Source organism: Dipodomys merriami, unplaced genomic scaffold, assembly GCF_024711535.1.
Source record: "Dipodomys merriami isolate MVZ:Mamm:240054 unplaced genomic scaffold, mDipMer1.0.p SCAF_103, whole genome shotgun sequence".
NCBI classification, from domain to species: domain Eukaryota; kingdom Metazoa; phylum Chordata; class Mammalia; order Rodentia; family Heteromyidae; genus Dipodomys; species Dipodomys merriami.
Genome location: NW_027202305.1, coordinates 326,656 through 352,125, shown reverse-complemented (window position 1 = coordinate 352,125; position 25,470 = coordinate 326,656). Strand labels below are relative to the sequence as shown.

General features: G+C 38.2%; 1 protein-coding gene across 5 annotated transcripts in view; it reads left to right on the top strand.

Annotated features, from left to right (window-relative positions):
- Positions 1-25,470, top strand: part of LOC138809738 (phosphatidylinositol-3,5-bisphosphate 3-phosphatase MTMR2-like) — a 43,372-nt gene that overhangs the window by 3,535 nt on the left and 14,367 nt on the right. For 4 of the 5 annotated variants that reach the window (XR_011366932.1, XM_069996629.1, XM_069996646.1 and 1 more), the window contains exons 2-7: positions 15,522-15,627; positions 17,785-17,860; positions 19,195-19,289; positions 19,680-19,790; positions 22,140-22,241; positions 23,155-23,238. Coding sequence is in view for 4 of the 5 variants with exons in the window: in XM_069996629.1 (XP_069852730.1) it covers positions 15,522-15,627; positions 17,785-17,860; positions 19,195-19,289; positions 19,680-19,790; positions 22,140-22,241; positions 23,155-23,238 (574 nt within the window). In the remaining variant the exon portion in view is untranslated. Of the gene's footprint in view, positions 1-7,003; positions 7,074-15,521; positions 15,628-17,784; positions 17,861-19,194; positions 19,290-19,679; positions 19,791-22,139; positions 22,242-23,154; positions 23,239-25,470 lie in introns of all 5 variants that reach the window. The other variant, XM_069996637.1, reaches the window with a different exon arrangement.

Genomic DNA, 25,470 nt, shown 5'->3' with positions numbered 1-25,470 from the left:
TATTTGTAAACACTGTAGTATTCACCTAGTCTTACTCTTCCTGTTCAAGGGATAAAAAATTTCATTGAATTTGTCCTGAAGAGTTACAACCTCACATTCAAACACAAGTTAGTTTTATCTGAATCCTCTTGCATTATGAGTGGGTTTTACTCCTTGTGTTGTATCTCTGTGCCTAGTCCTGTCTATGTTGAATTTGTCCTCGAGAGTTACAACCTCACCTTCAAGGGTGTTAATTTTAGCTGAATCCTCTAGCATTATGAGTGGATTTTACTCCTTGCATTGTATCTCTGTGCCTAGTCCTGTCTATGTTGAGCTAATGTGCTCTTCACTCTTGCTATTACTTACTCTGACTTCTTTTTCTCTTTTATCCCTTGCCAATCATTTTACTTTTTGTTTCTATTTGTCATCTAGGCTCTTGTTACTCTGGGCTCTGTTTATCCTACATTATTTTAATTTTATCAGCTGGTTCCTAGTTGATAATTTTATTAGTATTTTTGAGCCTCCTGTATTTACTTGTAAGTTTCAGTTAAAAAAGAAAAAAAAAATCCCATGAAGTACCTTTCCTTAAGGTAGTTCTCAACAAATAGCAACTTTTTGTTTTGAGGCAGAATTTGCTCATGTAGTCCAGGCTGGCCTTGAACTCCTGAGTACTATTACAGGAGTGTACCATAGCCCCCGACCTAACTAATTGTAGTTTGAAGTTGCATGTTTGTTAATATAACCATTTGAAAAATAGCAAATCTTGAGGAGTTTATTTCTACCAACTTTGATTACTTATAGATGCCTGAAGAGGGAGAAGTTCCCATCTTTGCTTTCAGCTCCAAGGTCACTTAAAAGTGCTGTGTTCCCGGAAATCTGCTCTGGGGTATTCCACTATTGGTGATGGAATTGTGTAGGGTTTTAAATTATTGACCATTTGCCTCTTGCCCAGAATTAATGTGGAGAACTCTGGCTATAGGACACTGTGAAGCTATCAGATTGCATCATTATTCGTAGCTTTCCTCAGACAATATCCATTATTTTGGATTTCACTATTCTTAGGACTCTTAAGTAACTTTTGGTTCTCTTTAGACCCAGTATTGTGGGGCTGGGGGTTTAGCCCAGCGGAAGGGCGCCCACCCGGCATGCGCAAGCCCTGGAAAAAAAAAAAAAAGACCCAGTATTGTGAACTAATCAGGAAATCATGTCTAAGTTATTCGGAAAGGACATTTAAAGACATACTACTCAAATGTAGATAAGGTAATACTGAAGCTGAGATGGGCACCCTATGCTGTTCCTTACTGCGTATGCTATTGTCCATAGCTTTCTGTTATGCCATCAGTAGTCCTCCGTGTGGTCCTCAGACCAGTGCCCACACTATCCCTTGAGAATGTGTTACAATGTAAATTCTTGGTCCCGGCTTCAGACTTGATGCAATTAAAAACCCTGGGTCAGAAGAGCTGCCGCTTTAGCATGCCCTTCACATGGTCTTGATGCATGCTGAGGTTTGAGACCTGCTGCCTTGCATCTTTTGCTAGTTGCTAGTCATAGCTCCATCGACATTAAACAGACTAAATGAGGGTTTATGTTAGAAATACTATCAGTCTGTTATCTAAGATAGGCATTTTTGTAGACAAGTCGACTGAACTAGTAGAAGGTAAATATAATCTCTTTTCAACTTATTATATCTGGTTTTTAAAGGAAAAAAATTGAGCTTTTTCATTTTCAACCATATGTAACACAAATCAAAAATGTAAGTTTTGGGCCTTTTCTTAAAAGTAGATACATTAGCGCTAACAGGCATTTTAGAGTATGATAGTGGAGAAATTCCAGAAGGCTATCACTGAACTAATAGAACCTGGATTGTACCAGTGGGAAGGAAATAGATGGTTACAAATGTTCTGAAAGCAGTAAGTTTATTTTGGAAAAGTACCAAATGAATGCGATTGTTTTCAAAACCATCAGGGCCAAGATTACATGTGATTTGGGATTTTGACTTGTAAAAATTTTCCAGGTTTTAGTGTGGAATATTTTCCATTTTTAGGGAAGTAGCTTTGAATATGTAAAATACATCTTTCTGGCTTAAAAGTGAGTATAATTTTAATAACTCTTAAAAGAGATGATAGTTACAGATAGGGAATTACTGGGCTCTTCCACAGGAAGTCAGGTTAAACATGGAACTTTTAAAAGAAAGATTAGATTGATACAAAGTTACTAAACAATGGGAGTATGGAAGAGGTCCTCTTAGTGAAAATAGTAACTTCAGCTCCCTTTCCCATGACCTTACTGCAAATAGTGAATTGTGCTTTTCTCTCCTAGTGAGGGTCTGTGTATGTGTCAGTGCTATCTTATAAGATGTCTTGTGCTTATCTCCTTCTTAATCTAGATTAAGTAATGGCAAATACTACCTTAAAAAATGAGCTTTATGCTTTACTATATATAAACCTCAAAAAATCCAAAATATGGATATTTGGGAAAGCATTCCTTCTTTATCAGTTAGGTTTCATTTCGGGTATGTCTGTGTATGATTCTGGGGTTGATCTCGGGGCCTTGCACCTCCTAAGGTAGGTGAGCTCTTGACTCCTGAGCTGCACTCCATTTCCCAAGGTAGGGTTTTAGATTTAGCAGAGTGTAGCAGAAAATAGAGACTAGCCAAGGTCTACAAAAAGATGTTTTTCCCTCCAAAACCCCAGACATAGTTGTACAGAGTTGAGGTGCGTCTGAGTGTGAAAGGTCTAGAGTCTGATTTCTGAGCTACCTCATGAACCCACGTTGCTGTTGGAGCAATTGTGTTTTTAAGAAGAAGGGTCTAATCTCTCTCCTTACAGAGTGCATTTTTTGGTAGTCATGGATTATATATCCAGTTGGCTATGACCATGGCTAGTTCCTAGGGAGTCAAGATTTCTTAGTTCTTCCTTGTGCTAAGCTAAAATTTAGAGCTTGATGTCCCTGAGGAGTAGGAAGTGGGTAGTGGAGACAATTGGCTACTTCTCCCATAGCATACAAAGGAATCGTTCAAAAGCCAGAGACACTCTACATTTGAACTTTAACTGTTACACAGCCTCAGAAACACTTCTTCAGAGACACGTGGATTGATCAGTGTAGGGATCATAGTAGAAAATGTGTCTCCAGGTGGAGGTGATGCACTGTAGCAAACCAAAAATGAAATCTGCCTCGGACACTTTGAACTCTTCAGTTAAACAATTAAAAAAGAAAATAGTAGCTCTGGGGCTTGAACTCAGCATAGGGCCCTACCCTAGCTCTTTCAAAACTTAAAACTTAACTTTTCCAAAACCTAGTGCTCTGTCACTTGAGCCACATCTCTTAATGTACTTACTTTTTGTACATTACTTTTTTGGGCCTGATTTTTACAATCCTAAATCTAGGTTCACAAAAATTAAAGTGATACATTTGATACACTGCTAGTTCATTATGTGACAAAATCAAAGAAAGATCAACTGTGTGTGCTATTTCATTTGCAGAGCTCAGGGAATTGTGTGATTAAGTAGTGGTGGTAAGGAGGTTTATGGTCTACTTTGTTTATTCCTGTCCAGGTTGGTGTCCATGTCTAAACCACATATATCCATGTGTTTATCTCCTACAATATCACTCTAGTTTTGGCTGAGATATTTTGCCGCGGACCAGCTCTGTCGGGACAACGGAGGACACCTAGTGGAGGAACTGGAATAGGTGGGGAGATGGCAAACAGACAACTTGCACACCAGAGGAGTGGATGCTGAGTGCGATTTAACAAGCTTTTATAGCAAAAGTCTGCATGAGAAAGGGCGAAAGGTTACACAGTCTTGCTGCAGGGCTTCGTTCTTGGGGGGTCACCAGCTGGTCGCCTGATCTTGTTTTTTGGATGACTAGCTATGACGATAGGCACTTGTTTTCGGCTTTACCTCTATTTTTAAGAAATACAATGGGTTTTGATGTTTACCACCAATTAACCATTAACCAGAGCATATGGGCAAGGTGCTGAACAGAAAGGCATGAACTCTAGTACTTCATAGTTACTTTTGTTTAGTTTTGTACTTTATACGTTTTAAATCTTTTCTAAGCAATTGTGCTTAGAGGGTTCCCAATTTGTGGCCAAAAATCATGATATTCAGTATACTTAGTTAAATCTAGCCACATATCAAATTTAAGCTCATAGTGTCTTTTCTGTAACCCTTTCACATAATCGTTTACTTTTTTCTATAGAGGCCTTAACTGTCCCATAAGATCTTTCTTGTTCCTTCTTTAATAGTAAGCACCAAGGAGGCCTAGATCTAGCAAGTCTCTTAGTAAATGAAAGAGAGTAACAGGAAGTTCTTTCTCCTAAGTAGTTTTCCCAGCAATTGCCATCCTTATCATACACACCTGTAAAAGGCTATGGATTTAGGGGAAGTCTCTGGGGTCCTCTAGATAATGGAGGAGCCCACCATTTTCCTCTGATAAGCCATTGTCATCTTTTATCTACCAACCTTTTAGGAATCTTATTTAGCTTTTGGTCTAAATATCCCTCTACATCTTTCTTATCTACAGGATATCTATGTGAATCTATTGTATATGTTTTTAGGATTAAAGGAAAGTCCCCAGTAGCCATACACTCTTTCTGCTCTAGCCACGCCTACAGCTTCTTGTAAATCTCTTACAAACAATTCCTTCTGCTGAAGTGACATCATGAAACCCCCAAGACTTTTATATTTACTTATGACTTGTATAATAGCCTCCATAAGAGGGGCTTTCAGGGTAGCACTTAACTCTGGTGAGTTAGTCATATTCTCAGGACACTCATCAGATGTTGGAGTTGTCAACACTCTTAAGAAAGAGCCTTGAATAAGGGAACGTTGAGCATGAGTAAATACAATGAGCAGCAGGAACAGTAAAAGATTAATAGGCACTCCTATACAGTGAAGAAAAGAAAAGCAGGAACAGAAACACATCTTTCCCAGGGGCCTGCCAGCCTTTCCGGGAGGTAGGCCTCTTTGAAGCCCCATTCTCTGAGGTAGACTTCAGTGAAGTCCCATTCTCAGAGATAGGTCTCTGTGAAGCCCCATTCTCAGGTCTGAAAGCAGGTTTCCCATGCTAAGCAGACTCCACCAGAGTAGGCGTGGCAATATTTTTCTTGTTCCATTGCTAAGTGTATTGTCTCCATACGAAAAATAGAGTTGTTTGAGGTCATGTTAGTTTGTGAATACTTTTGCCATTATTTTGTTTATTTTTATGTCTGACTTAAACATTTAGTGAAAATCAAGAGAAGTTGGTGTTATATGCATTCTCTTTCTTTCTTTCTTTCTTTCTTTCTTTCTTTCTTTCTTTCTTTCTTTCTTTCTTTCTTTCTTTCTTTCTCTTTCTTTCTTTTTTTGGTCGGTCATGGGGCCTGAACTCTGGGCCTGGGCACTGTTCCTCAGCGCCACTTCTGGCTTTTTCTGCTTATGTGGTGCTGAGGCATCGAACCCAGGGCCTCATGCATTCAAGGCAAGCACTCTACCACCGAGCCACCTTCCCAGCCCTTGTATGCATTCTTGTGTTATTCAATTAAAATGTTTTTCTTTGGTGCTTGCTTGTGCTTAACCTTAGAGCCTGAGCACTGTCTCTGAGCTCTCTTTGCTCAAGGCTAGCACTCTACCACTTTAGCCACAGCTCCAGTTTTGGCGTGTGCATATGCACACACACGTCTGGGTGTGGTGGGGGAGGTGTAATGGAGAAAGAAGGAGAGGGAGAGGGGACTTTTCTGACCAGGGTGGCTTTGAATCATGATTCTCAGTTATCAACCTCCTAAGTAGCTAAGATTACAGGCACAAGCCACATGTGTCTTGCTTAATTAACAGTATTTTAAGCATGTAATTTCTGTGTGTGTGGTAACTAGGATTGAACCTAGGGTCTCTCAGAAGTTAGACAAGTCTTCTACTTCCTTTTGTGTTTGGTTTTCTGAGATAGACTGTCTGCTAACTCTACCCCTACTTGCCCTCAACCTTCCCATTTCCTGCTTCTTCCCAAACAGTCGGGATTACAAGTATGCACTACCCTGCCCAACTGGGGTATATAATTTCAAATGTCAGAAAGTTAGTCATTTAAGATGTAAGTATAGTAGATAATATCTTCCAGTCAGTATGACATTTAATCAAGAGGCTGAGAGCATGTTATAGGCATAACTAACAAATATATCTATCATTCATAAGCAGACTTTATCTGATAGCAGCAAATGAGCAGTTATTGCAATAGAGTTTTGTCAGGAGTTTGTGCATTATTAGAAAACAAAAAAGGATAGCTCATAGTGAACTGCCAATTATAATACTTTTCTTGATCTTAGCCAAGATGTCAGCAAAACAAAAAACAAAATTTTGCTATTAGGAAATATTCTTCCATTAAACAAAGGTAGTAACTATAAGTAAAAATAAGAACACCTGAGATAAAGCTTGCTTTCTAAGTGATAGATAATAATTAATGACAAGTATGAGTAATGAATAAAATGTAAATGTAATAAAATATAATAGCACTTAACATTTAATGTATGCTTACTGTGTGCTGGACAAAATATCTTCATATATTGTCTCATGTGATCTTCACAACTGCATAAGGTAGTAGGAGTGATTTTTCCATTGTATAGATAAAGCTGAAGATCAGAATGAACCATAGTCTGTGGGACTTCATGGTCTGTGTTCTATAAAGATTTTACCAGGCTCGAAGGGTACCGCTGTGGTGAAAGCAGGGAGACAAGGTCCCTGGTGGTGGCAAGAACCCTCTCTTAACAGGGTGCCATTTTGTTGGGGGAGATGAAAGTATGTACTGCTTTTGCATGTTGAATCTTCCTATGTTTGGAGAGAGTTTTCTCTAGCTTTGAATGTTGTTTTTTTTTTTTTTCAGCTAGAAAGTAGAATGTTTTTTCTTCACCTGATTAAAAAAAAGAGCAATGTTACATTTTGATGATCCAAGTTATAAAGTAAATCAAAGCTTGCACCATCTCTTCTGCCCCCATATAGTTATTGAGTTCATTAAATATCTGAATTCCCCTAAGTTCCTTTGTGTTTGTTTACAGTTAATGTGTTAAGAGCCATGACATTTGAAGATCATCTGAAGTGAAGATAAAACATCTCAAAAATTATAATGTAAGTGAATGGGAAAATGCAAAAAAGTGGATAGAAATTAATATTGTCAACAGTATCTCTGGAAACCATATATAATCAATCCCAAATGGGTGCTTCAGCTGGGCACCAGTTGCTAACGCCTGGAATCCTAGCTACTCAGGAAGCTGAGATCTCAGGATTGTGGTTCAAAGCCAGTGCTAGGAGGAAAATGTGAGACTCTTACATCCAATTAACCACCACAAAGCTGAAGTGGAGTGGTAGCTCAAGCGGTGCAGCATTAGCCTTGAGCAAAAACGCTCAGGGACAGCATCCCGGCCCTGAGTTCAAGCCCCAGGACTGGGATCCCCCCAAAATAAGTAACTTCAGACTTTTATTCTCCATTCAAATCCCAGTCCTGAAAATGCTATGTTCTCTTACACCTGAGGAAAACAATCACTAAGCTTTAGTCATTCACTACTTTTCCTTGGAACCTCTTTTGGTGTCCATGTTTTATTTTTTTTCCTTTTCTTCTTTTGCACTTGACATTGAACATGAAGACGGCAACAAAGGTTTTAGAAGTAGAGATGTAGTAGACCACTACTAATCTTGAGTTTTGAAGCTCAAGGACAGCAGCAGCACCCAGGCCCAGAGTTCAAGCTCTAGAAACAGAAACACACACACACACACTCTCTCTCTCTCTCTCTCTCTCTCTCTCTCTCTCTCTCTCTCTCTCTCTCTCTCTCTCTCTTGTGGATGTAAACTGTTGCGTGATGTACTGCATCACTATGTTCTTCTAGGTTGTGAGTCCATAGTTCTGAGCCTGCTTTTTCTTTATGATTCTGGATGAGTCACTTGTGTTTTCTGAGCCTTTGTTTTCTTACTAGAAAATGGGGGAAATGGTAATCTGCCGCCCTGCATTTGTGAGAGACTGGAAATGATGATGGATAATGACAGAATAGCCAGTGTGCTGTACAGGGTGTACATGTTCTAGACATTGTTGGAGTATTGTAGTTGCATTAATTTAGCATTAATATAGCAGTTTTTCCAGGCATAGGAAGTGTCATCCCACTGCACAGATAAGGCAGCCAAGGCACAGAGAGGTTAATAACCTCAAGGTTGTACAAGGCACCACCACCAGAATTCAGCTCTGGACTGTCTAGCTTCAGAATTGGTAGTTTATATGGAAAATGATGTGAGAGCACTCTGACATTTTGTGGATGGTTACAGTGCAAAGCATCATTGATTTGTGCAGAGAAGTTATATCTCGTTGCATTGAAAGAGTAGTGCTATATGTAACATAGCAATAATTTTTCTTGTCTTGGGAAACTAATGGTTATATGATTGATTGAAATAATTTAGATTTGCATAGTGGAATGAGAATAATACTTAAGAGCTCATTTTTTCAAGACGTAAATTCCCTTGTGTTTTCTATATTTTCCCAGATTGAAGTGAGTATTAGCTGGCTAAATGAATTAATTACCTACTCATTTTAGAGTTTCTACCCTTATACTGGGACAAAATACTGTTTCTGACTACTGTCCTTTGAGCTCTTAATAATTTGGTCAATTTTCAGTTTATTCCAGTGTTTCTCATAGTTAACCAATATATAAAGAAATTTTACTTCTAAGCTACTTGTGAACTCATAGAAGTTTTAGTTTAAGTCTTAAAGCTTAAAATTGTTCTCTGAGTTTGAATCTTGAGTTTTGAATGGATTCTGAAAAGCTGTTTGTTTTCTCATTTCCTGAAATTCATTTCAGTAAATATTACATGATCGGGGCACTGGGGCACTGTGTCTTGGTGTACCTTCCTTAAAGAGTAAAGAGCATCCTCCTTTGGTCCCACTACGAATCTGAGAAGCTCTTTACAGAGTGCTATGGTTTTGGGAAATTGGTGCTAGACTTGTTCCTCTTGCTCCTTTAATCCCTCACTATATTTGACTAGAATAATTTGGTTTTTACCAGCTTTATTTAAATTGCAGATAAAAATCTTTGGAGAAACAATATTTTGAAGAAAATACTTTTATAATCTATTCCTGTACAAACTGTCCAGACTTGTTCCTGGTGTTATCAAATAATATACCCTGATTTTTAGTTGAGAAAACATAATTGATGTGACAAATTTAACTATCCTGGTCATGTGTACCTAATAACTTGGGTTTTTCCAGAACAACTGTTAGCAAGCAGCAGTTCAAAGATTTAGATTTTATTTCTCTAAAGAATATAGAGTGTAGCCTCTCATTTATATCAGTCAGATGCTGTGACAATTGGATTCTTTCTACTCTCATGTCCTATTGATGGGTTAAATTAAAAAATGAAACTTTCTGACACAGCATTTTTTTAAAAAGATGCAGATTAGTTTTAGTGAAGTTTTTTTTATTTTAGAGATTTTGCAAATATTCTGACAATGACTCTTGTGTTCCCAATGCATTATACACATACAGGCCTTTCATTTTTTTAAATCAAAATTTCAACAAAATGACTGATAGCTCAAGCTTCTGACACTGTAGTCCATTGTGTAAATACTGAGCAAAATTTGCATTCCTAGAAAAGCTTGTTTACAGTTAGAATACAGAAGGCATTCTTTAATGCATCAGGCAAACTCGTGTAACCTTTAGGACATTGGTTACCAAAAAATGCTTTTAAAAAGTACCCTTTCTTTTCATGGTGTACCAAAAAATGGAATCAGTGATGAAAGTAGTGGTTTAAATGAGACAAGTGCTTCAGAGCTTGTTTCTTTGTGCACTGCATAGATGGGAGCGTAAAGAACTGTGCCCAGGCCTGCTCTAGACCCATTGTTTTCTAGGGTAACAAAAAGATTGGTGACTTCTAACTTCCCAGGATAGCTTGACGTTGAAATGTTTAACTGCATTTCTAATTGACAAAAACACTTTTTCAAAAATACTTTGATGAGATACATGACTTTTCTTTGAATTTTAGTGTTCAGTGAAGAGAAGAGAAAGATAAACATGTTTATCTTGTGTTATGTGGATTTTGTTTTCTATTCATATTGTCAAGTATCTCCAAGTGAGGGTTGACTGATACTGACACAGTAATGATAAATTTGGTTAGTCTCTACAAGCCAGTGTGGACAGTGGAAATTCTGGTGGTGGAGTTGGCTGACTTAGGCTTGAATACATTGAGTGAACTAAGAAGTGCCCTGGTATGTTTATACCTAACTTTTAGGGACAAATGCTTTGTTTCCCTTAGAATTTACAAATGGACTTTCTTGTAAAATGAAGAATGACATGGGAATATTTGTGGATACTATCTAGTGATAGTATCTGGAGATGGGTTTCTCTCTTTGTAGAAATAACAGGGATTTTTTTCATAGTACTTGTATAAAAATTCATTTCTTTAGATGTACTCTGTGTGTATAGTTGAATGTATGGTTACCTGCACGCACATGCCCACGTGCACCTGTCCTGGGGCTTGAACTCAGGGCCTGGACATTGTCCCTGAAATTTTTTTGCTCAAAGTTAGCATATATTACAGACTGTGATAGACAATTTGCTCCAGGAAAGTTAGAATGAACTTGTGACTTTAAATGAGCATCATTATTCCACAATACTGTGAATTTCCGGAAATTAAGTAATCACTTAATCACAATCAAAAAAAAAAAAAAAAAAAGAACCTTGGGGAAGGGAGGGAGGGAGGGGATGGTAGGGGGAAAACAATGGAGGGGGTAACAATGTTCAAGAGGAAGTGGAAGTGTACAAAAAAAAAAAAAAAAAAAAAAAAGTTAGCATTCTACCACTTGAGCCACACCTCCACTTTTGGCTTTTTGGCAGTTAATTGAAGATAAGAATCTTGTAGACTTTCCTGCCTGGGCTGGCTTCAAACTGTGATCCTCAGATCTCAGTCTCCTGAGTAGTTATCATTACAGGCCATTGGCTCCAGGCATAGATGTGCTTTTTAAAATGTGCATGGTTTTATCCCAATTCTCAGCAACAATGCAGCTGGAAAAAAAATTAAAAAAATAAAAGTGTACTTTCTTATGAGTTATTTCCAGTGACTAATATCTATAATTCAGTTAATCTAAGAGGTGCATTTTGGAATAGATGCTTGGCATCGGGACTTGGGTGGAGAATTGCTCTGAAGATAGTGGCATGGGAAAAGAGCATTGTGTCATAACAATGGCAGACCAGTAAATGTGTGGGAGTGACTAAGAGTCAGATGATGGGATTTCTGTTTTGTTCTCATGGTGGAAAGAAAAGTGTGTCACTCTGGTGAGATAATGGCTGGACTTTGGGAGAGCAGAGGATGACCCGTGCTGTGCTGTACTGTGAGTCTTCTTTTACTAGAAACCTAAATTCTGTTTGTGAATAGGTATGTCTATGCTTGTATTCATTTGGCTATTTTCTGGACCCAGAAATTAGTATTTAAATATAAATGATTTCATTCTTTTTACTTATGTACTGGGAAAAAACGTAACAGAATTATGGCTCAGAGGGGTGAATCTTAGAATAATTTCCATTTGTGAAGGTCATGAGACTGCATATTTGTAATCATGCAATCTTACTCCTTTTGAGAGTTGATCATCTGAATTTAGTAAGTTAGCCTATAATTGCAGCTTTATTCTCAGATATTTTGAGCTTTGGGGAAAAGAAATCTGTAGATACATACATGTAAAGAGTAGTTGATATCAGCTGGGTGCCAGTGCTCACTCCTGTAATCCTAGCTACTCAGGAAGCTGAGATCTGAGGATCATGGTTCAAAGCCAGCCCAGGCAGGAAAGTCCGTGAGACTCTTATCTCCAATGAACCACTAAAAAACCAGAAGTGGTTCTGTGGCTTAAGTGGTAGAGCACTTGCTTTGAGCTGAAAAGCCAAGGGACAGAGCTCTCAGGCCCAGGGTTCAAGCCCCATAACTGACAAAAAAAAAAAGAGTAATTGATGTCATTAATAGAATAATGTCATTGACATCATTCTAGAATGCTGGTTATATTCTGACCATCATTATTGTTTTTTAAATTTTTTATCTTTATTATAAAGGTGATATAGTTATGTAAGTCAGGTAAAGTACACATTTCAGTGTTTTTGAGAAAGTATCTTCTCTATATTTCACTGCTTTCTAAGGTATATGTCTTGTTTACAAGTATTTTTGACATATTCAATGCTCTTGAGGGTAAAAGTTGTCTTGCTCATCTTAGAGATACTTTCTGTTGCCTCACCGTTTCTGTACGCACAAGTATGCAGAATTCTCTACTCCTTTGATCTTAATTATTTGCAGGCTATTTAGGGCCCAGAAACTTCGTTTGTTATGACTTTGATATTTGAGCCTAGTCGTTACGTGGGGTTACTTATTTACTTTTGTATTTCTGTTAAAAGGATATACAGGAACAGAAGGGAATTACAGTTATAATTTTATTTCATAACTTTGGTCAATGGTTTGGATAGAAATTCCAACACTAATTGGGAAGACGCACATTTTTATGGTGCAGCACTTATATGAGGGGCCTTGTACTGGGAAAGTTTATGCAGTGTAACTAAGAAAGTCATGGAGTCCAGTTCTCAGATGGAGCAATAGGAAACAAGCTTGCTAGAGTGAACTGTGAACTACAAGTACATGCATCAGTGGGGCAAGAGTGCTGGAAGACCGCCCTCGCTATAGAAAGCCTTGCTGGGGCGATACCTTTTGCTCTTCGTGGAGTCAGGCGTCGGGCAGTAGCTTCATTCTCCAAGGCTTAGCACCACCATTACTTCAGGATGCTGCCCATCTCCCCTTCCAGCCTCCAGCTCTTGTCCAGTGGTAGTAGCGGTACATAGTAGAATATACTGCCTGCCTCTTCTTCTCGTCGTCACTTCTTTTTCACAGACAACAGCATGGGTTATTTACACTTTGGGGCTATTGTAAATAATATTGACGCACATATTTAAATATGACTGATGTTTCGTAGGGGTCTGCTCGCATGTGTCTTGGGTATCCACGAGTGGAACTTCAAGGCAGTGCAGTGGCTGTGCGTTATCTATTGAACTATTGCTGAACTGTTTTACCATTTCACCTGATAGTATAGATGGATGGCATTTAATCAGAAGTTAGCTACAAAATAAGAAAAAAAAGCAAACATTCTCAATTGATCCGTTTTCTTTGCTTACATTAGAAATCTGGATAGTGCAATTTCTCATGACTTTTTATCATTTAGATTCTTGAATGCAAACCAAGTTACTACTTCCATTTTTTTATTCACTTCCCTTCTCTCCTAAGAAATAGCATCCTACTTATTTGTGGGAGGAAGTGATTTTCATGTTGTAATTTAGTCATTTTATAGATGTTTTTAATAAACAAGTTTATTTTTTTTGGGGGGGGGGTCTGGTCGTGGGGCCTGAACTCTGGGCCTGGGCGCTGTCCCTCAGCTCTTCAGCTCTAGGCTAGCGCTCTACCATTTGAGCCACAGCGCCACTTCCGGGTTTTTTCTTTTTGCTTGTGTGGTGCTGAGGAATCAAACCCAGGGCCTCATGCTTGCAAGGCAAGCGCTCTACCACTGAGCCACCTTCCCAGCCCTGAACAAGTTTATTTTAAAGACTAAAACTCAGTTCTTACATATCAGAACCTCAAAGGGAAGTATTTCAAGAAAATCTAATAAAAATTTGACTTTTGGTATAAGGAATACTTTTAGTATGTTACAAGTGACTTTAAACTACACATATGTTTTAAAATATGTACTTAAGCCTTAATGCAAAATATCAGGTTTTTCAGTATTCTTTTTTTTTTTTTTTTTTTGTCGGTCATGGGACTTGAACTCTGGGCTTGGGCACTATCCCTGTGCTCTTCAGCTCAAGGTGAGTGCTCTACTGCTTGAGCCATAGCACCACTTCCAGTTTTCTGGTGGTTAATTGGAGATAAGAGTCTCACAGAGTTTTCTGCCTGGGTTGGCTTTGAACCGTAATCCTCCTCAGTAGCTAGGATTACAGGCATGAGCCACCAGTGCCCGGCTTCTCATTTTTCTTTAAATATTTGTAACTTTTACTAATCTAAAATGATACTATCACTCAATATGTGGCTAATATTGCTTCTTTAAAACTAAATTTAACAATCTAGAATAAAAAGCTCTGTAAGACTTTAAGAAGTAAAAGTAGCTGTAGAATGTCATGACTTGCTGTGATGGAAGTAGATATTCAGGTCAGACCTGTGTAAGTGTAGAATTCTATGTGGTACAAGTACAGGAGGGTACAGAAAGGCCTGTCATAATGTCGTCATCTTCTGTTCTTCTGTATGCCAGCTTCCATGAGTAAAGTTTCTAAAATTCTTTCCAACTAAAATTTACACAGGAAATTCAAGTAGGAATCACATCTAACTTTCTACATTAACCCAAGGTTCTGAATAGAGTTTTCTATCTCTTAAAAATCTTAATTGATGTATAGCCTAGCTCTTCTATCATATTGATCTATACTTGCTGAAGTGTTCTTTGTGCTTTGGTCCTTATATAATTTTTGTTTTTGTAATTCTTTTGTGTTTTGACCTAGCAGTTTCCTGTATTTCAAGACTCGGTTCTCACAAGGTTGTCCCAACATTTTCTGGCCAGAGTTGATAATGCTTTTCTTTTCTCCTGTCTCCCTTTGCACCCACTTCTGTCTTAGTCAGTGTATATTTATAGTCATTATATTCCACCAGGCATTTATTTCCCTCTCTGTTATAAGCTTGTAAACTTTTTGAACATCAGCACTATACGAAGTTTGTCTCCGTTGTCACTGTACCTAGCATAGTAGTTTTTCATGTTGGAATTCTTCATGAATGTTCTTTAGGTGATAGGTGGATAGATAAAATGAATTAGTTCAGAATATGTTCATGAGTACTGGTATAGTCTATTCAGAATGAACTTGGGTAGTAAGAATACTTAACATTTTAAGGATACAGTTTGTACAGCCAGTGTTGGTAGCAGCAAACACACTGGTAGCTCTTGCCTATAATTTCAGCTACCCAGAAGGCTGGGATCTAAGGATGGAGGCTTGATGCTAGCCCAGGCAGAAAAGTCCAAGAGATTTGCATCCAATTAGCTAGTAATAATGCTGACCGGAGGCATGGTTCAAGTTGTACAGCGACAGCTGTGAGCAAAAACACAGAGTGAGAGCAAGAAGCCAAGTTTAAGCCCCCACACCAGTACGCAAAATAACTAGACAGGGCTGGGAAGGTGGCTCAGTGGTAGAGTGCTTGCCTTGCATGCCTGAGGCCCTGGGTTGATTCCTCAGCACCACATAAGCAAAAAGAAAAAAGCCAGAAGTGGTGCTGTGGCTCAAGTGGTAGAGCGCTAGCCTTGAGCTGAAGAGCTGAGGGACAGCGCCCAGGCCCAGAGTTCAGGCCCCACGACCAGACCCCCAAAAAAAAACAAAACAAAAAATAATTTAATAAAATTCCATCTTATATGTATTTAGATAAGTATGAGTAAGCAAAGCAAGATTGTTGAACGTTGACAGCAGACATTTTAATGAACTAAAAAATTATAAATACAACATCTAAAATTTTTTTTAAACATCTGTACTTTTGTATTTTGTAGTGCCTCTACTTCTCACTCAGAGAATTCGGTGCATACAAAATCAGCTTCTATTGTATCTTCAGATTCCGTTTCAACTTCTGCAGACAACTTTTCTCCTGATTTGAGGGTATGTATACTGTTGGAAATTTCTGATGAAGTACCTGTTGTTGATATTGGTGATCAGCTGCCTGAATATAGCCTTCAACCATTTACCAATATTTCAGTCAAGCCAGCAAATTTGCAATGCTTATTTTATTCAGATATCCTCTATGTTATTTTTGTTAAATATTATATTTAGTGATTGTTTCCTTAGGTTTCTCTCTGCTGTGACAATTTCTCAGACACTTCTTGTTTCTGATGACTGTCTTGTCTTGAAAAGCATTGGTTGCATTGGCTGTCTGATATGTTACTTGTTACTAAACTTGAGCTTTGAATTTGGGAAATGCATTTTCAGCACACTGTCCACAATTCACACATCAGCAAGATGTGTTACTATTCGTGTTAACTCTGACCACTTGGTTGAGATGGTGGTAGTACCCCCTTGTTCCAGTGTCTTTTGTACTCTTGGGGAAAAAATTACCCCAAACAGCCCATCCTAAGAAGTCACCCTCTACTTCCATAGGGTGGAATGTCTTCATACATTTATAAGGAAGTATTCATGGGAGATTTGATTATCGACTCATGATATTTATGTTTAACTTTGTTACCATCTAAGACTACTTTCAGTGCTGTTTCCAACTCCAAAGCTGGGGATCTTTCAGTAAGATATGTCCTGTGATAGTGGTGTTAATCTGAGCACTTCTCTACTTTCTGGCACTACAAGATGCTGGTCATGTGTATTCTTGCCCAGACTTACTACCCATTTTCCCAGGAACTGTCTCCTCCCTCTCTTCTTCTCCTCCCCTCTCCTCTCCTCCTCTTCTTTATCTCCTCTTTTCTTGTTTCCTCTTTCCCTCCCTCTCTCGAACATAAAGCTAGTGTCATATAATGTCACATTAAAAAAAGGAAAGGACATAAGCAACCAATGATTCCTATGTGATAGATATTGGGCTGAAAGTATAGCTAGAGCATACAGCAGAGAGAACATTATAGAGCAGTCTACATCATAAGTTAATACAATGGTGTTACACATTTCTACTTTCACTATTTAGGAGGCTGAGGCAGGAGAATTGCGAGTTCTAGGCCAGTCTGGACTGTATAGTGAATTTGAGGTCAGCTGAGACTGTCCAACACCTGACACCTGTTAGATGTCACCTGTTTGTTTGTGAGACCCTGTCACAAACAGGGCCATTGCTTTAAAAAAAATCTTTATTGGAAGATATTTACAAAAATAAGAACCAAGGAAAAATAAACTGATTAGAAAGACGTAAACATCACTGGCAGAGAATGCCTAGAAAGGGAGGCATTTAGAGAAGACAGGTCCACATCAAGAGCTGTGAGCACAGACAGCATTGCCACATTTGGCTGAGAGGTAAATTAAGGTTGAGGAATGACTTTGTCTTAAATGACTCTCGCTATGGGTGATTTCCTCTCTGGAACAAAGCCTGGATGCAGAAGGGTGAGGAATTGAAAGAGTTGGAGGAAGAAACTTACTGTGTGGCAGAGAAAAGAGTAGGGAGGGGGGAGGCGTTAGCATTGGACAGCTTGAGGTATTGTGTTCTTAGAAAATCCCTTAGAAAACCATATTTGCATTCTCATAATGCAGTGTGGTCTTCTTCACAAGACAAGTGAACAGCTACTGTTGATCAGGAGTCTTCTTTTTTCAAAAAAATTCATGACATTATTTACAGATTCTCTTAATTGTTAGGTCTACCCAAGAGCTCAACTTCACCCAAATTTAAATGCACTGCAGGCCTTTGGATTGGCTTAATGGAAGGGAGTGGGCTTCAGAGTTTAGTAGAACTCTAATTTAAACTCAGACTGGTATTTCAGCTTGGTGATCTTGAATGAATTATACTTTGCCTGTTTCTCCTGATCAATGAAATACGGACATAAAACTTCCTTTATTGTTAGGCTGTAGTAAGTTGGATGTTACACATATAAAGTTATAAAGTTGTATATGTGTGTGTGTGTGTAAGTGAGACTATAAGGTGTTCTTACAATGAGGTATCTGCTAAATGCCTTTAGAAAAACAACTATAAGTTGTAAACTATAATTTTTGTAGTTTGGTTTAAGTAGTGTAATATAACTATCTACAAGCATGCATAATTAGTTGAAATTCAAATAAAGAAATAGCCTTTCAGTTTAAAAAGAAGCAAACTTGTTTTGCCTGCATCCCATCCAGGTCCTGAGGGAATCTAATAAATTAGCAGAAATGGAAGAACCACCTTTGCTTCCAGGAGAAACTATTAAAGATATGGGTATGTAATGGTATTTTTAAAAATTTCCTTCTTTCTGACTGTAGAAAAAATACATAAAGAAAATAAATTTACTTGGAGAGATACCTCTTCCCTTGACTCATAATGACCATAGTAGCCTAAGCATCAGTCTTGTATTTTCTATAGTGATTTCAACTTTAGAAGCATTTTGTATATATTACCACTTGAAAAAGAAGGAAAGGGAGCCCAAAAGCATGTCCCCTTGTGTGGGTTACAAGATAATAAGCAGATTTCTCTTGCATAGGTAATTGGCTCTGAAGGAATTGAGGAAGGTTTTTAGTTATACTGAATAAAGTTTTCCTAGCTTGCAAGGCAAGTCTCTACCTCTATATAGTGGTAGCTTTATTTAATTTTAAAAACTTTCATTTAATTGAAACATGCATTGGAAGCCATGATTTGAAAACTAGCTCATAGTTGAGTATTCTTGAGGGAACAGTTTTGAAGGTTAGAAATGATTGTTATAACGTCAGTCTCATTTTAAATTCTGTATGAAGGCAGTGCTTCAAAGTGATGGAGAAGCAAATCCAGGGTATTATGAACACTGCCATTTTAAATAATACCTTGAACTAGTGGTTGCTAAGTTAACCTGCTTTATCTATGAAAAGCATTAATTAATACAACACTGTGAAATATGAAAAGCATTTAATACAACACTGTGTTGAACAGTTATTTGGTCAGGATTATAATATCCACTTGTTTTTGTCTGTTGTGGAGCTTGAACTCAAGGCCTGGGCAATGTCCCCGAGCTTTTATTGTTCAAGGCTAGCACTCTACCACTTTGAGCCACAGTGCTACTTCCAAATATCCACTTTATTTAAAATTGCTTTATATATATTTGATTTCACCTACAATATTTTCCTCAGTTATAACCAGATAAGTAATGTGTGGCATTACATTTGGGATATTGTATTTTTCGAGCTATGCTGACAAACTAGACTGTGGCTCAAAGATAAGATTAGTGCTATGGACAAGAAACAGTGATAACGATGAATGTACACTCTGCCATGACACACATAACAACCAAGGATAACTGTCATTAGTGGCATAACCACATCATTTCTAGTCCACAGGGATAGTATTGTCTTCTGTTTCTTTCTGTTCTGTCTCAGAAGAAGAGATAGGCCCTCTACCCCTTCACTCCTTCCCAGTTACTCTGTATTCCTTCTCAAATGAGTGGATAAGATTCTCAGGTTTTGGGAATCCTCAATGCTGTGTTCTCTTCAGTGTAGTTAAGCCTAGCTATCAGAATAACATTATAAGATGAAGAATCTACACTGGGGCACAATGTAAACTGTGGATGTGTTATATCTTCTCAGCTAAAGATGTAACTTATATATGTCCCTTCACTGGTGCTACACGAGGAACACTGACTGTTACCAACTACAGACTGTATTTCAAAAGCATGGAGCGGGTAAGACTCATGGGGTCAGTTTTGTATCTGTGTGTGGTACTATAAATTGTAAACTATAATTTTTATAGTTTGGTTTAAGTAGTGTAATACAGCTATGTACAAGCATGCATAATTAGTTGAAATTCAAATAAAGAAATAGCCTTTCAGTTTAAAAAGAAGCAAACTTGTTTTGCCTGCATCCCATCCAGGTCCTGAGGGAATCTAATAAATTAGCAGAAATGGAAGAACAGTTTTGTTCACTTCTGGTCATTTGTAATGTTTTTTAACTTGTATATATGCAAGGGGAAGGAAAGATGACTACCACTGAGCTAGACCCCTAATCCTCTGGTTATAAATTCTATCTTATATAGTATCAGTTGCTCAATTTTGTGTTTGCCTTTTTCCTCCTAGGATCCTCCATTTGTTCTAGATGCTTCTCTTGGTGTAATTAGTAGAGTAGAAAAAATTGGTGGTGCCTCTAGTCGAGGTGAAAATTCTTATGGACTGGAAACGGTATGCAAGGTAAATTTTATAATATGTATACAATACAATTTTATTCCTTGTGAAAGGCTTTGTATCTGGAAACTGGTTTTCAAGATAGCAAATGAATTGCATAGTAGAATTGTCATTCTAGTAGAAGAAAAACTAAACTTCTCTGGTTCACTGTCAGTATCCTTCCTTTCTTAACTCTCTACCAGTGCCCAAAGTAAAAGAAAGCACATCCACAATCCTAAATTGTTTCTTTTGATAATCTTTTTTTGGCAGGGAGGAGGTGGGGGTGGGGAGGAGGGGGGTGGTTGACCATGGGACTTGAACTCTGGGCCTGGGCGCTGTCCCTGAGTCCTTCAGCTCAAGGTGAGCGCTTTACCACTTTGAGCCACAGTGCCACTTCCTTTTTTTTTCTGGTGGTTAAAGCCAGCCTGGGCTGGCTTTGAACTGTGATCCTCAGATCTCAGCCTCCTGAGGAGGTAGGATTACAGGCATGAGCCACTGGTGCCCGGCTCTTTCGATAATTTGAGAAGTTAATTTGAATTTGGTATAATGATTTAATCATTGTCTTCATGGTTTTTGTTACAGTCGTAGCTGTAAGCTTTGTGTCAATGAACCCTGTTGGTGTTGATATAGGGGGAGGGAGAGGAACGTGGTAGAGGGTGAGATTGGAACACAAGGTAAATAAATGTGTGGAGCTGTGGCAATGAAATTGCCCCTTTATAACTAGAACTAAGCTGAAAGAAAAGGGTTTTTACTAGGGCAAACAAGATCTCAGTTCTTAGCAAATTTTTTTTTTAAGGTATGATGAAATACCATTTTGGTTCTGGATCAGACTTTAGTACACTAGTATTATACACGCATTACAGTATAGTGATTTTACACAATGATAATAAAACTAGTTCAAATTCTACCTAGAATACAACATTTAAATAAAATGGATAGCCTTGAAATTATTCTTGATCTCATTTTTTTTTTCTAAGTGTTGTTAAGATATCAGTCCAAGCCGGGTGCTGGTGGCTCACGCCTGTAATCCTAGCTACTCAGGAGGCTGAGATCTGAGGATCGCGGTTCAAAGCCAGCCCGGGCAGGAGAGACCATGAGACTCCTATCTCCAATAAACCACCAGAAAACCGGAAGTGGCGCTGTAGCTCAAGTGGTAGAGCGCTCGCCTTGAGCTGAATAGCTGAGGGACAGTGCCCAGGCCCAGAGTTCAAGCCCCACGACCGACAAAAAAAAAAAAAAGATATCAGTCCACAAGGGGCTGGGACGGTGGCTCAGTGGTAGAGCGCTTGCCTTGCATGCATGAGGCCCTGGGTTCGATGCCTCAGCACCACATAAGCAGAAAAAAAAAAGAGTGGCACTGTTGCTCAAGTGGTAGAGCGCTAGCCTTGAGGTGAAGAGCTGAGGGACAGCGCCCAGGCCCAGAGTTCAGGCCCCGTGACCATACCCCCCCCCCCAAAAAAAAAAAAAACAAAGATATCAATCCACAGAACATGAACATCTCTTATTAGCTGAAGCATAGAAAATTGCTTATGGACAAATAATGAAAGAGCCTGTCTTTCTGTCTGACTATGGAGCCTGGAAGATATTAACCAAACTATTCAGAATTTTCATATTGGAGAAAAATAGATCATCTCAGGCAAAGTTTGAGTCTGTCAGTCTAGCAGCACGGGTTATGAGGAAGTCCAATAGAAATGTGTCCTAATAGGAATAATAAAGTAGGGAAATAATCAGTAGACACAATGAAAATGTCATTCCAAAGAAACAGGTTTTAATAGGCAAATCCTGACAAAATGGGCATTCACGGGAAAGAACATGCACTGGTAGTGTGTGTGAGTCATGGTACTAAGCTTCAGATGCAGTATCTCTAATCTCCAAATTTTTTCATCACTTGTTTCCTCTCTCACTGGCTGGCGTTGAGTCTGAAAGTATAGGTAAAATTTCTTCCCTCGAATCCTGCCTTGGTTTCTTTTTCTTTTCTCCTGCTTCCAGGAGCTGCCCTCTGTTTTTATATTGTTTTTCACAGATCTTAATGGTTTTTTGTTGTTGTTGTTGTTGTTGGTTGTGGGGCTTGAACTCAGGCCCTGCACGCTGTCCTTGAGCTCTTCTGCTTAAGGCTGGTGTTCTATCACTTAGAACATGGCACCACTTCCTGTTTTCTAGTGGTTTAATTGGAGCTGAGTCTCACGGACTTTCCTACCCGGGCTGGCTTTGAACCATGATCCTCAGATCTGAGCCTCCTGAGTAGCTAGCATTACAGGCGTGAGTTACCAGCACCCAACAGTCTTAATGTTTTATTCAGTAGTTCCAAGTAATCTTATTTATTCATTAAATAAAACAGTCAAATAATGATTAACCTGGTTTCTAAATCTTTTCTAGGATATTAGGAATTTACGATTTGCTCATAAACCTGAGGGGCGAACCAGAAGATCTATATTTGAGAATCTGATGAAATATGCGTTTCCTGTTTCTAACAGCCTGGTCAGTTCTCATCTTTGAGGATGTGTAAAATGATTAATTAGGTTATATAGGATCTATACATTTAATCAGCTGTAAATAGTAATTTAGGTTTAAGCTAACCTTTTGGGCCAGTTTGTTTAGATAGGAAAGATAGCTCATTTCAGAGTATCTCCAACTGAAACTTTTTGTAAGTATGTGAACTTTTAATCTAGAAGACTCCATGATTAAAAGCTATTAAGATTTAAAATCTCCTTTTGAGTTGGAATCTTAACTGTAAGACAGCAAGTTGGAGCAGTTGTTAGTGTGCCTCCACTCTTCCCCTTCTTATCCCAGCTACAGAGACAAAACATTGATCATACTCTAGTAAGGGAGGAAAATTTGAATGCCGCACTGCTCCTTTGACTCTTAACGGGTTTTGTTTTGTTTTCTTATAACATGGTTGAATCTATACCAGTAAGTCTATAAAAATGATATTTTTTAATTCAAATTATAAGCCAAAAACAATTCCATTTAATGTTTTAGAAAATGTAGAAACGTCAGAGCTTCCTCATCCCTGCTGGTAACTAGATGTTATACTATTAGGTACAGGAGAAGATCCTTGTTTAAAAATAAATTTCATTATTTAGAATTTAGACTTAAGCCTCATCATGTAGAATTTAGAATTAACCTACAAAGCTAACAAGGATATCAGAAGGAAATACGATGCCAACAGTTGGTAAATTTCTTGGGTTGATCTCTGTTTTTCTGTACTTCAGAAAATATTTAAAATACTGTATTTTAAAGTACAAACCAAAAACTAAAACAACATGAGAAAGTGCCAAAAATATTTTCGCAGATAAAAGTATATTAAAACAGAAAAGTTAAAATTTTTAAAGGATATATTTCTGACTTATAATCTTATTATGTGACTTGTAACTATCATCTGTTTATATAGCCTCTGTTTGCTTTCGAGTACAAAGAAGTATTCCCTGAGAATGGGTGGAAACTCTATGACCCTCTTTTGGAATATCGAAGGCAGGTATGTACTTCCTAGTTTTTCAATATTAGTGTTCTGTGTTCTTTTCATTATAAAGAAAAATGGGTAGAAGAAGAAAACCAGGCTTGGGGGTGGTTGTTGTTGTTGTTGTTTTTAATGAATAAACACTAATCCTGATTGGTTACCTTTCACTTTCTTTGGACTGCTTTCCAGAATGTTAGTATCTCTTATGAACTTTTATGAAACTCATCTGAGAATTTAAAGTATTAGTTTATTTAAAAACAATCCTTAGAAAGAGAAAAATAAGGAAGTCAAGTAGGCATATATGCTTCCATATTTTTATATTCCACTTAATACTCAGATTTTTATTTATTCTATAACTGAAAAATTTCTTTATAATTGTTCTGCTTATAACTGAATTTTTGAAGGTTTTCTATCTTAATAGCTGCATAGTGAAATTCCTGTTATGGGTATGTTAAGCACAGCATTGATTTACTTTGATCAGTATGTAAGAAGAAAGTCCACTCATCGTTTTGACTGATTCTGTCACATCTTTCATGTGCATATTAAGCACTATTGGTGACCTCCTTCTCAAATGTTTTCCATTTGTGGATATTTCTGATACCTGTTTGCCCCTTTCTTCTCTTGCCTTTTCTTCTGAGACCGTTTTGCTTTTTAATTCTTCACCAGTGTTACCAGCTTCTGAAGGAATCCTCTGTATTTCCTTGGTATTTTTCATGCTCCAAAAAGGAAGGTATTCTACATCTGTTTTCTCACTGCTGTAGCCTCTGGATGGAGGGTAGTGCTTGGCATGTATTTGACAATAACTGTTGAAGAGCATGAAGGAAGCTTATTTTGCCTGTAGTTTCTGAATCTATTTGTCAACTAACAAATCTTCTTTATGTATTGATATGTTTACTGAACTATGTGGTACACTTGTATAGGATACATGTGTATGCCAGGATTTTTCTTAAGCATTTCCTAAATACTAATTCATTTGTCTATCTTGGTTCTGTGAGCAAGGTACTAGTATCTGCACAGACTACATGTAAACTGAAGATAGGAATTAGGGACAAAGGTATTCAGTGTGGAAACTAAGATTTGAGTTCAGGAAATCTGGCTCTAGAACCATGCTCTTCATTATGACACTTTTTCCCATTATCAAAATCGTTTTTATAAAAAGACAGGTTTCTGATCCTGAGAGACTGTCTCTTCTTGTAAAGAAAATTTTCCAGAGTAGTTCTAATAAAATTTCACCCATTAGTGAGAAATGCGTACATTTGTGTTACATAATTAGAATGATACAATCTAAAAACGGGCTGTGGTTGAGGACCCTGTCCAGCACCCACACGGTGTCTTGCGAGGCAGGCTTCTCTCGCAGACGGTTTGGCTCCAGCTGCCATAGTCCTGACCAGGACGTCCTACCTGTCCTACCTGTGGAGCTTTGGTATATCTCTGTGTGCATCACAGACTTAGCCTGCATAGCATACGTGCACTAGGTTCTGTACTTTTCTTTTTGTGCTCAATAGAGTTTGAAGATTCTAAACATCACAGAACAAAGCTTCCTTTTTCAAACTGAGAAAGCTCAAATACTGTAAGATTCACTCTAGTTTTCAGCCCACTGGTGTTTTGTAGACTCATAGTTTATGCAGATGTCATATTCTAATTGTAGACCAGTGAAAAGACTTGGGTTTGGACTTGCCTTTTACTGACTCTCACACTACATATGCGATCTTGAGTCATTTGTGAACTAGTGCTTTCATTGTTACTGGTGCCTGTGGGGTCCTAGGATTCCTCGTCCATCACTTTCTATAAGGACAGTATATGCTGATTCACTTACCTGCTGGAAAGGCAGGCCATCCAGAAGTTTCATTAAAATACCTTCTCTTCCTCAAGTTCAGGTTTCCTTGGTATTTCCCCATTGCCCGCTACCTGTCAGCTGCTGAAATAGTATTTAGCCAAGGTACAAAACAGAATCATTCCTGGCTTACTTTTTAAGTAGTTGTATTTATCAATAATAAAATGAAAAACAGATTCTCCGAAGAACAACGGTATTTATTTGGAAAAGCAGAGCATTGCATTGGCAGTAGACATTGTTTTTGTACACATTTGAGAAGCTGAGACAAGAAAGAAGTTGTGAAAGTCCAAAGTGAGGAAGAAACAGCTCAGGGCCACAGTGAAGGTAGTGCCGGTCTCAGGATTGGGCGGGTAGCCTTGTAGAAGCACTGGGTTAGTTGCACCAACTTGTGGCTCAGCAATTGTATCACAGCCGCC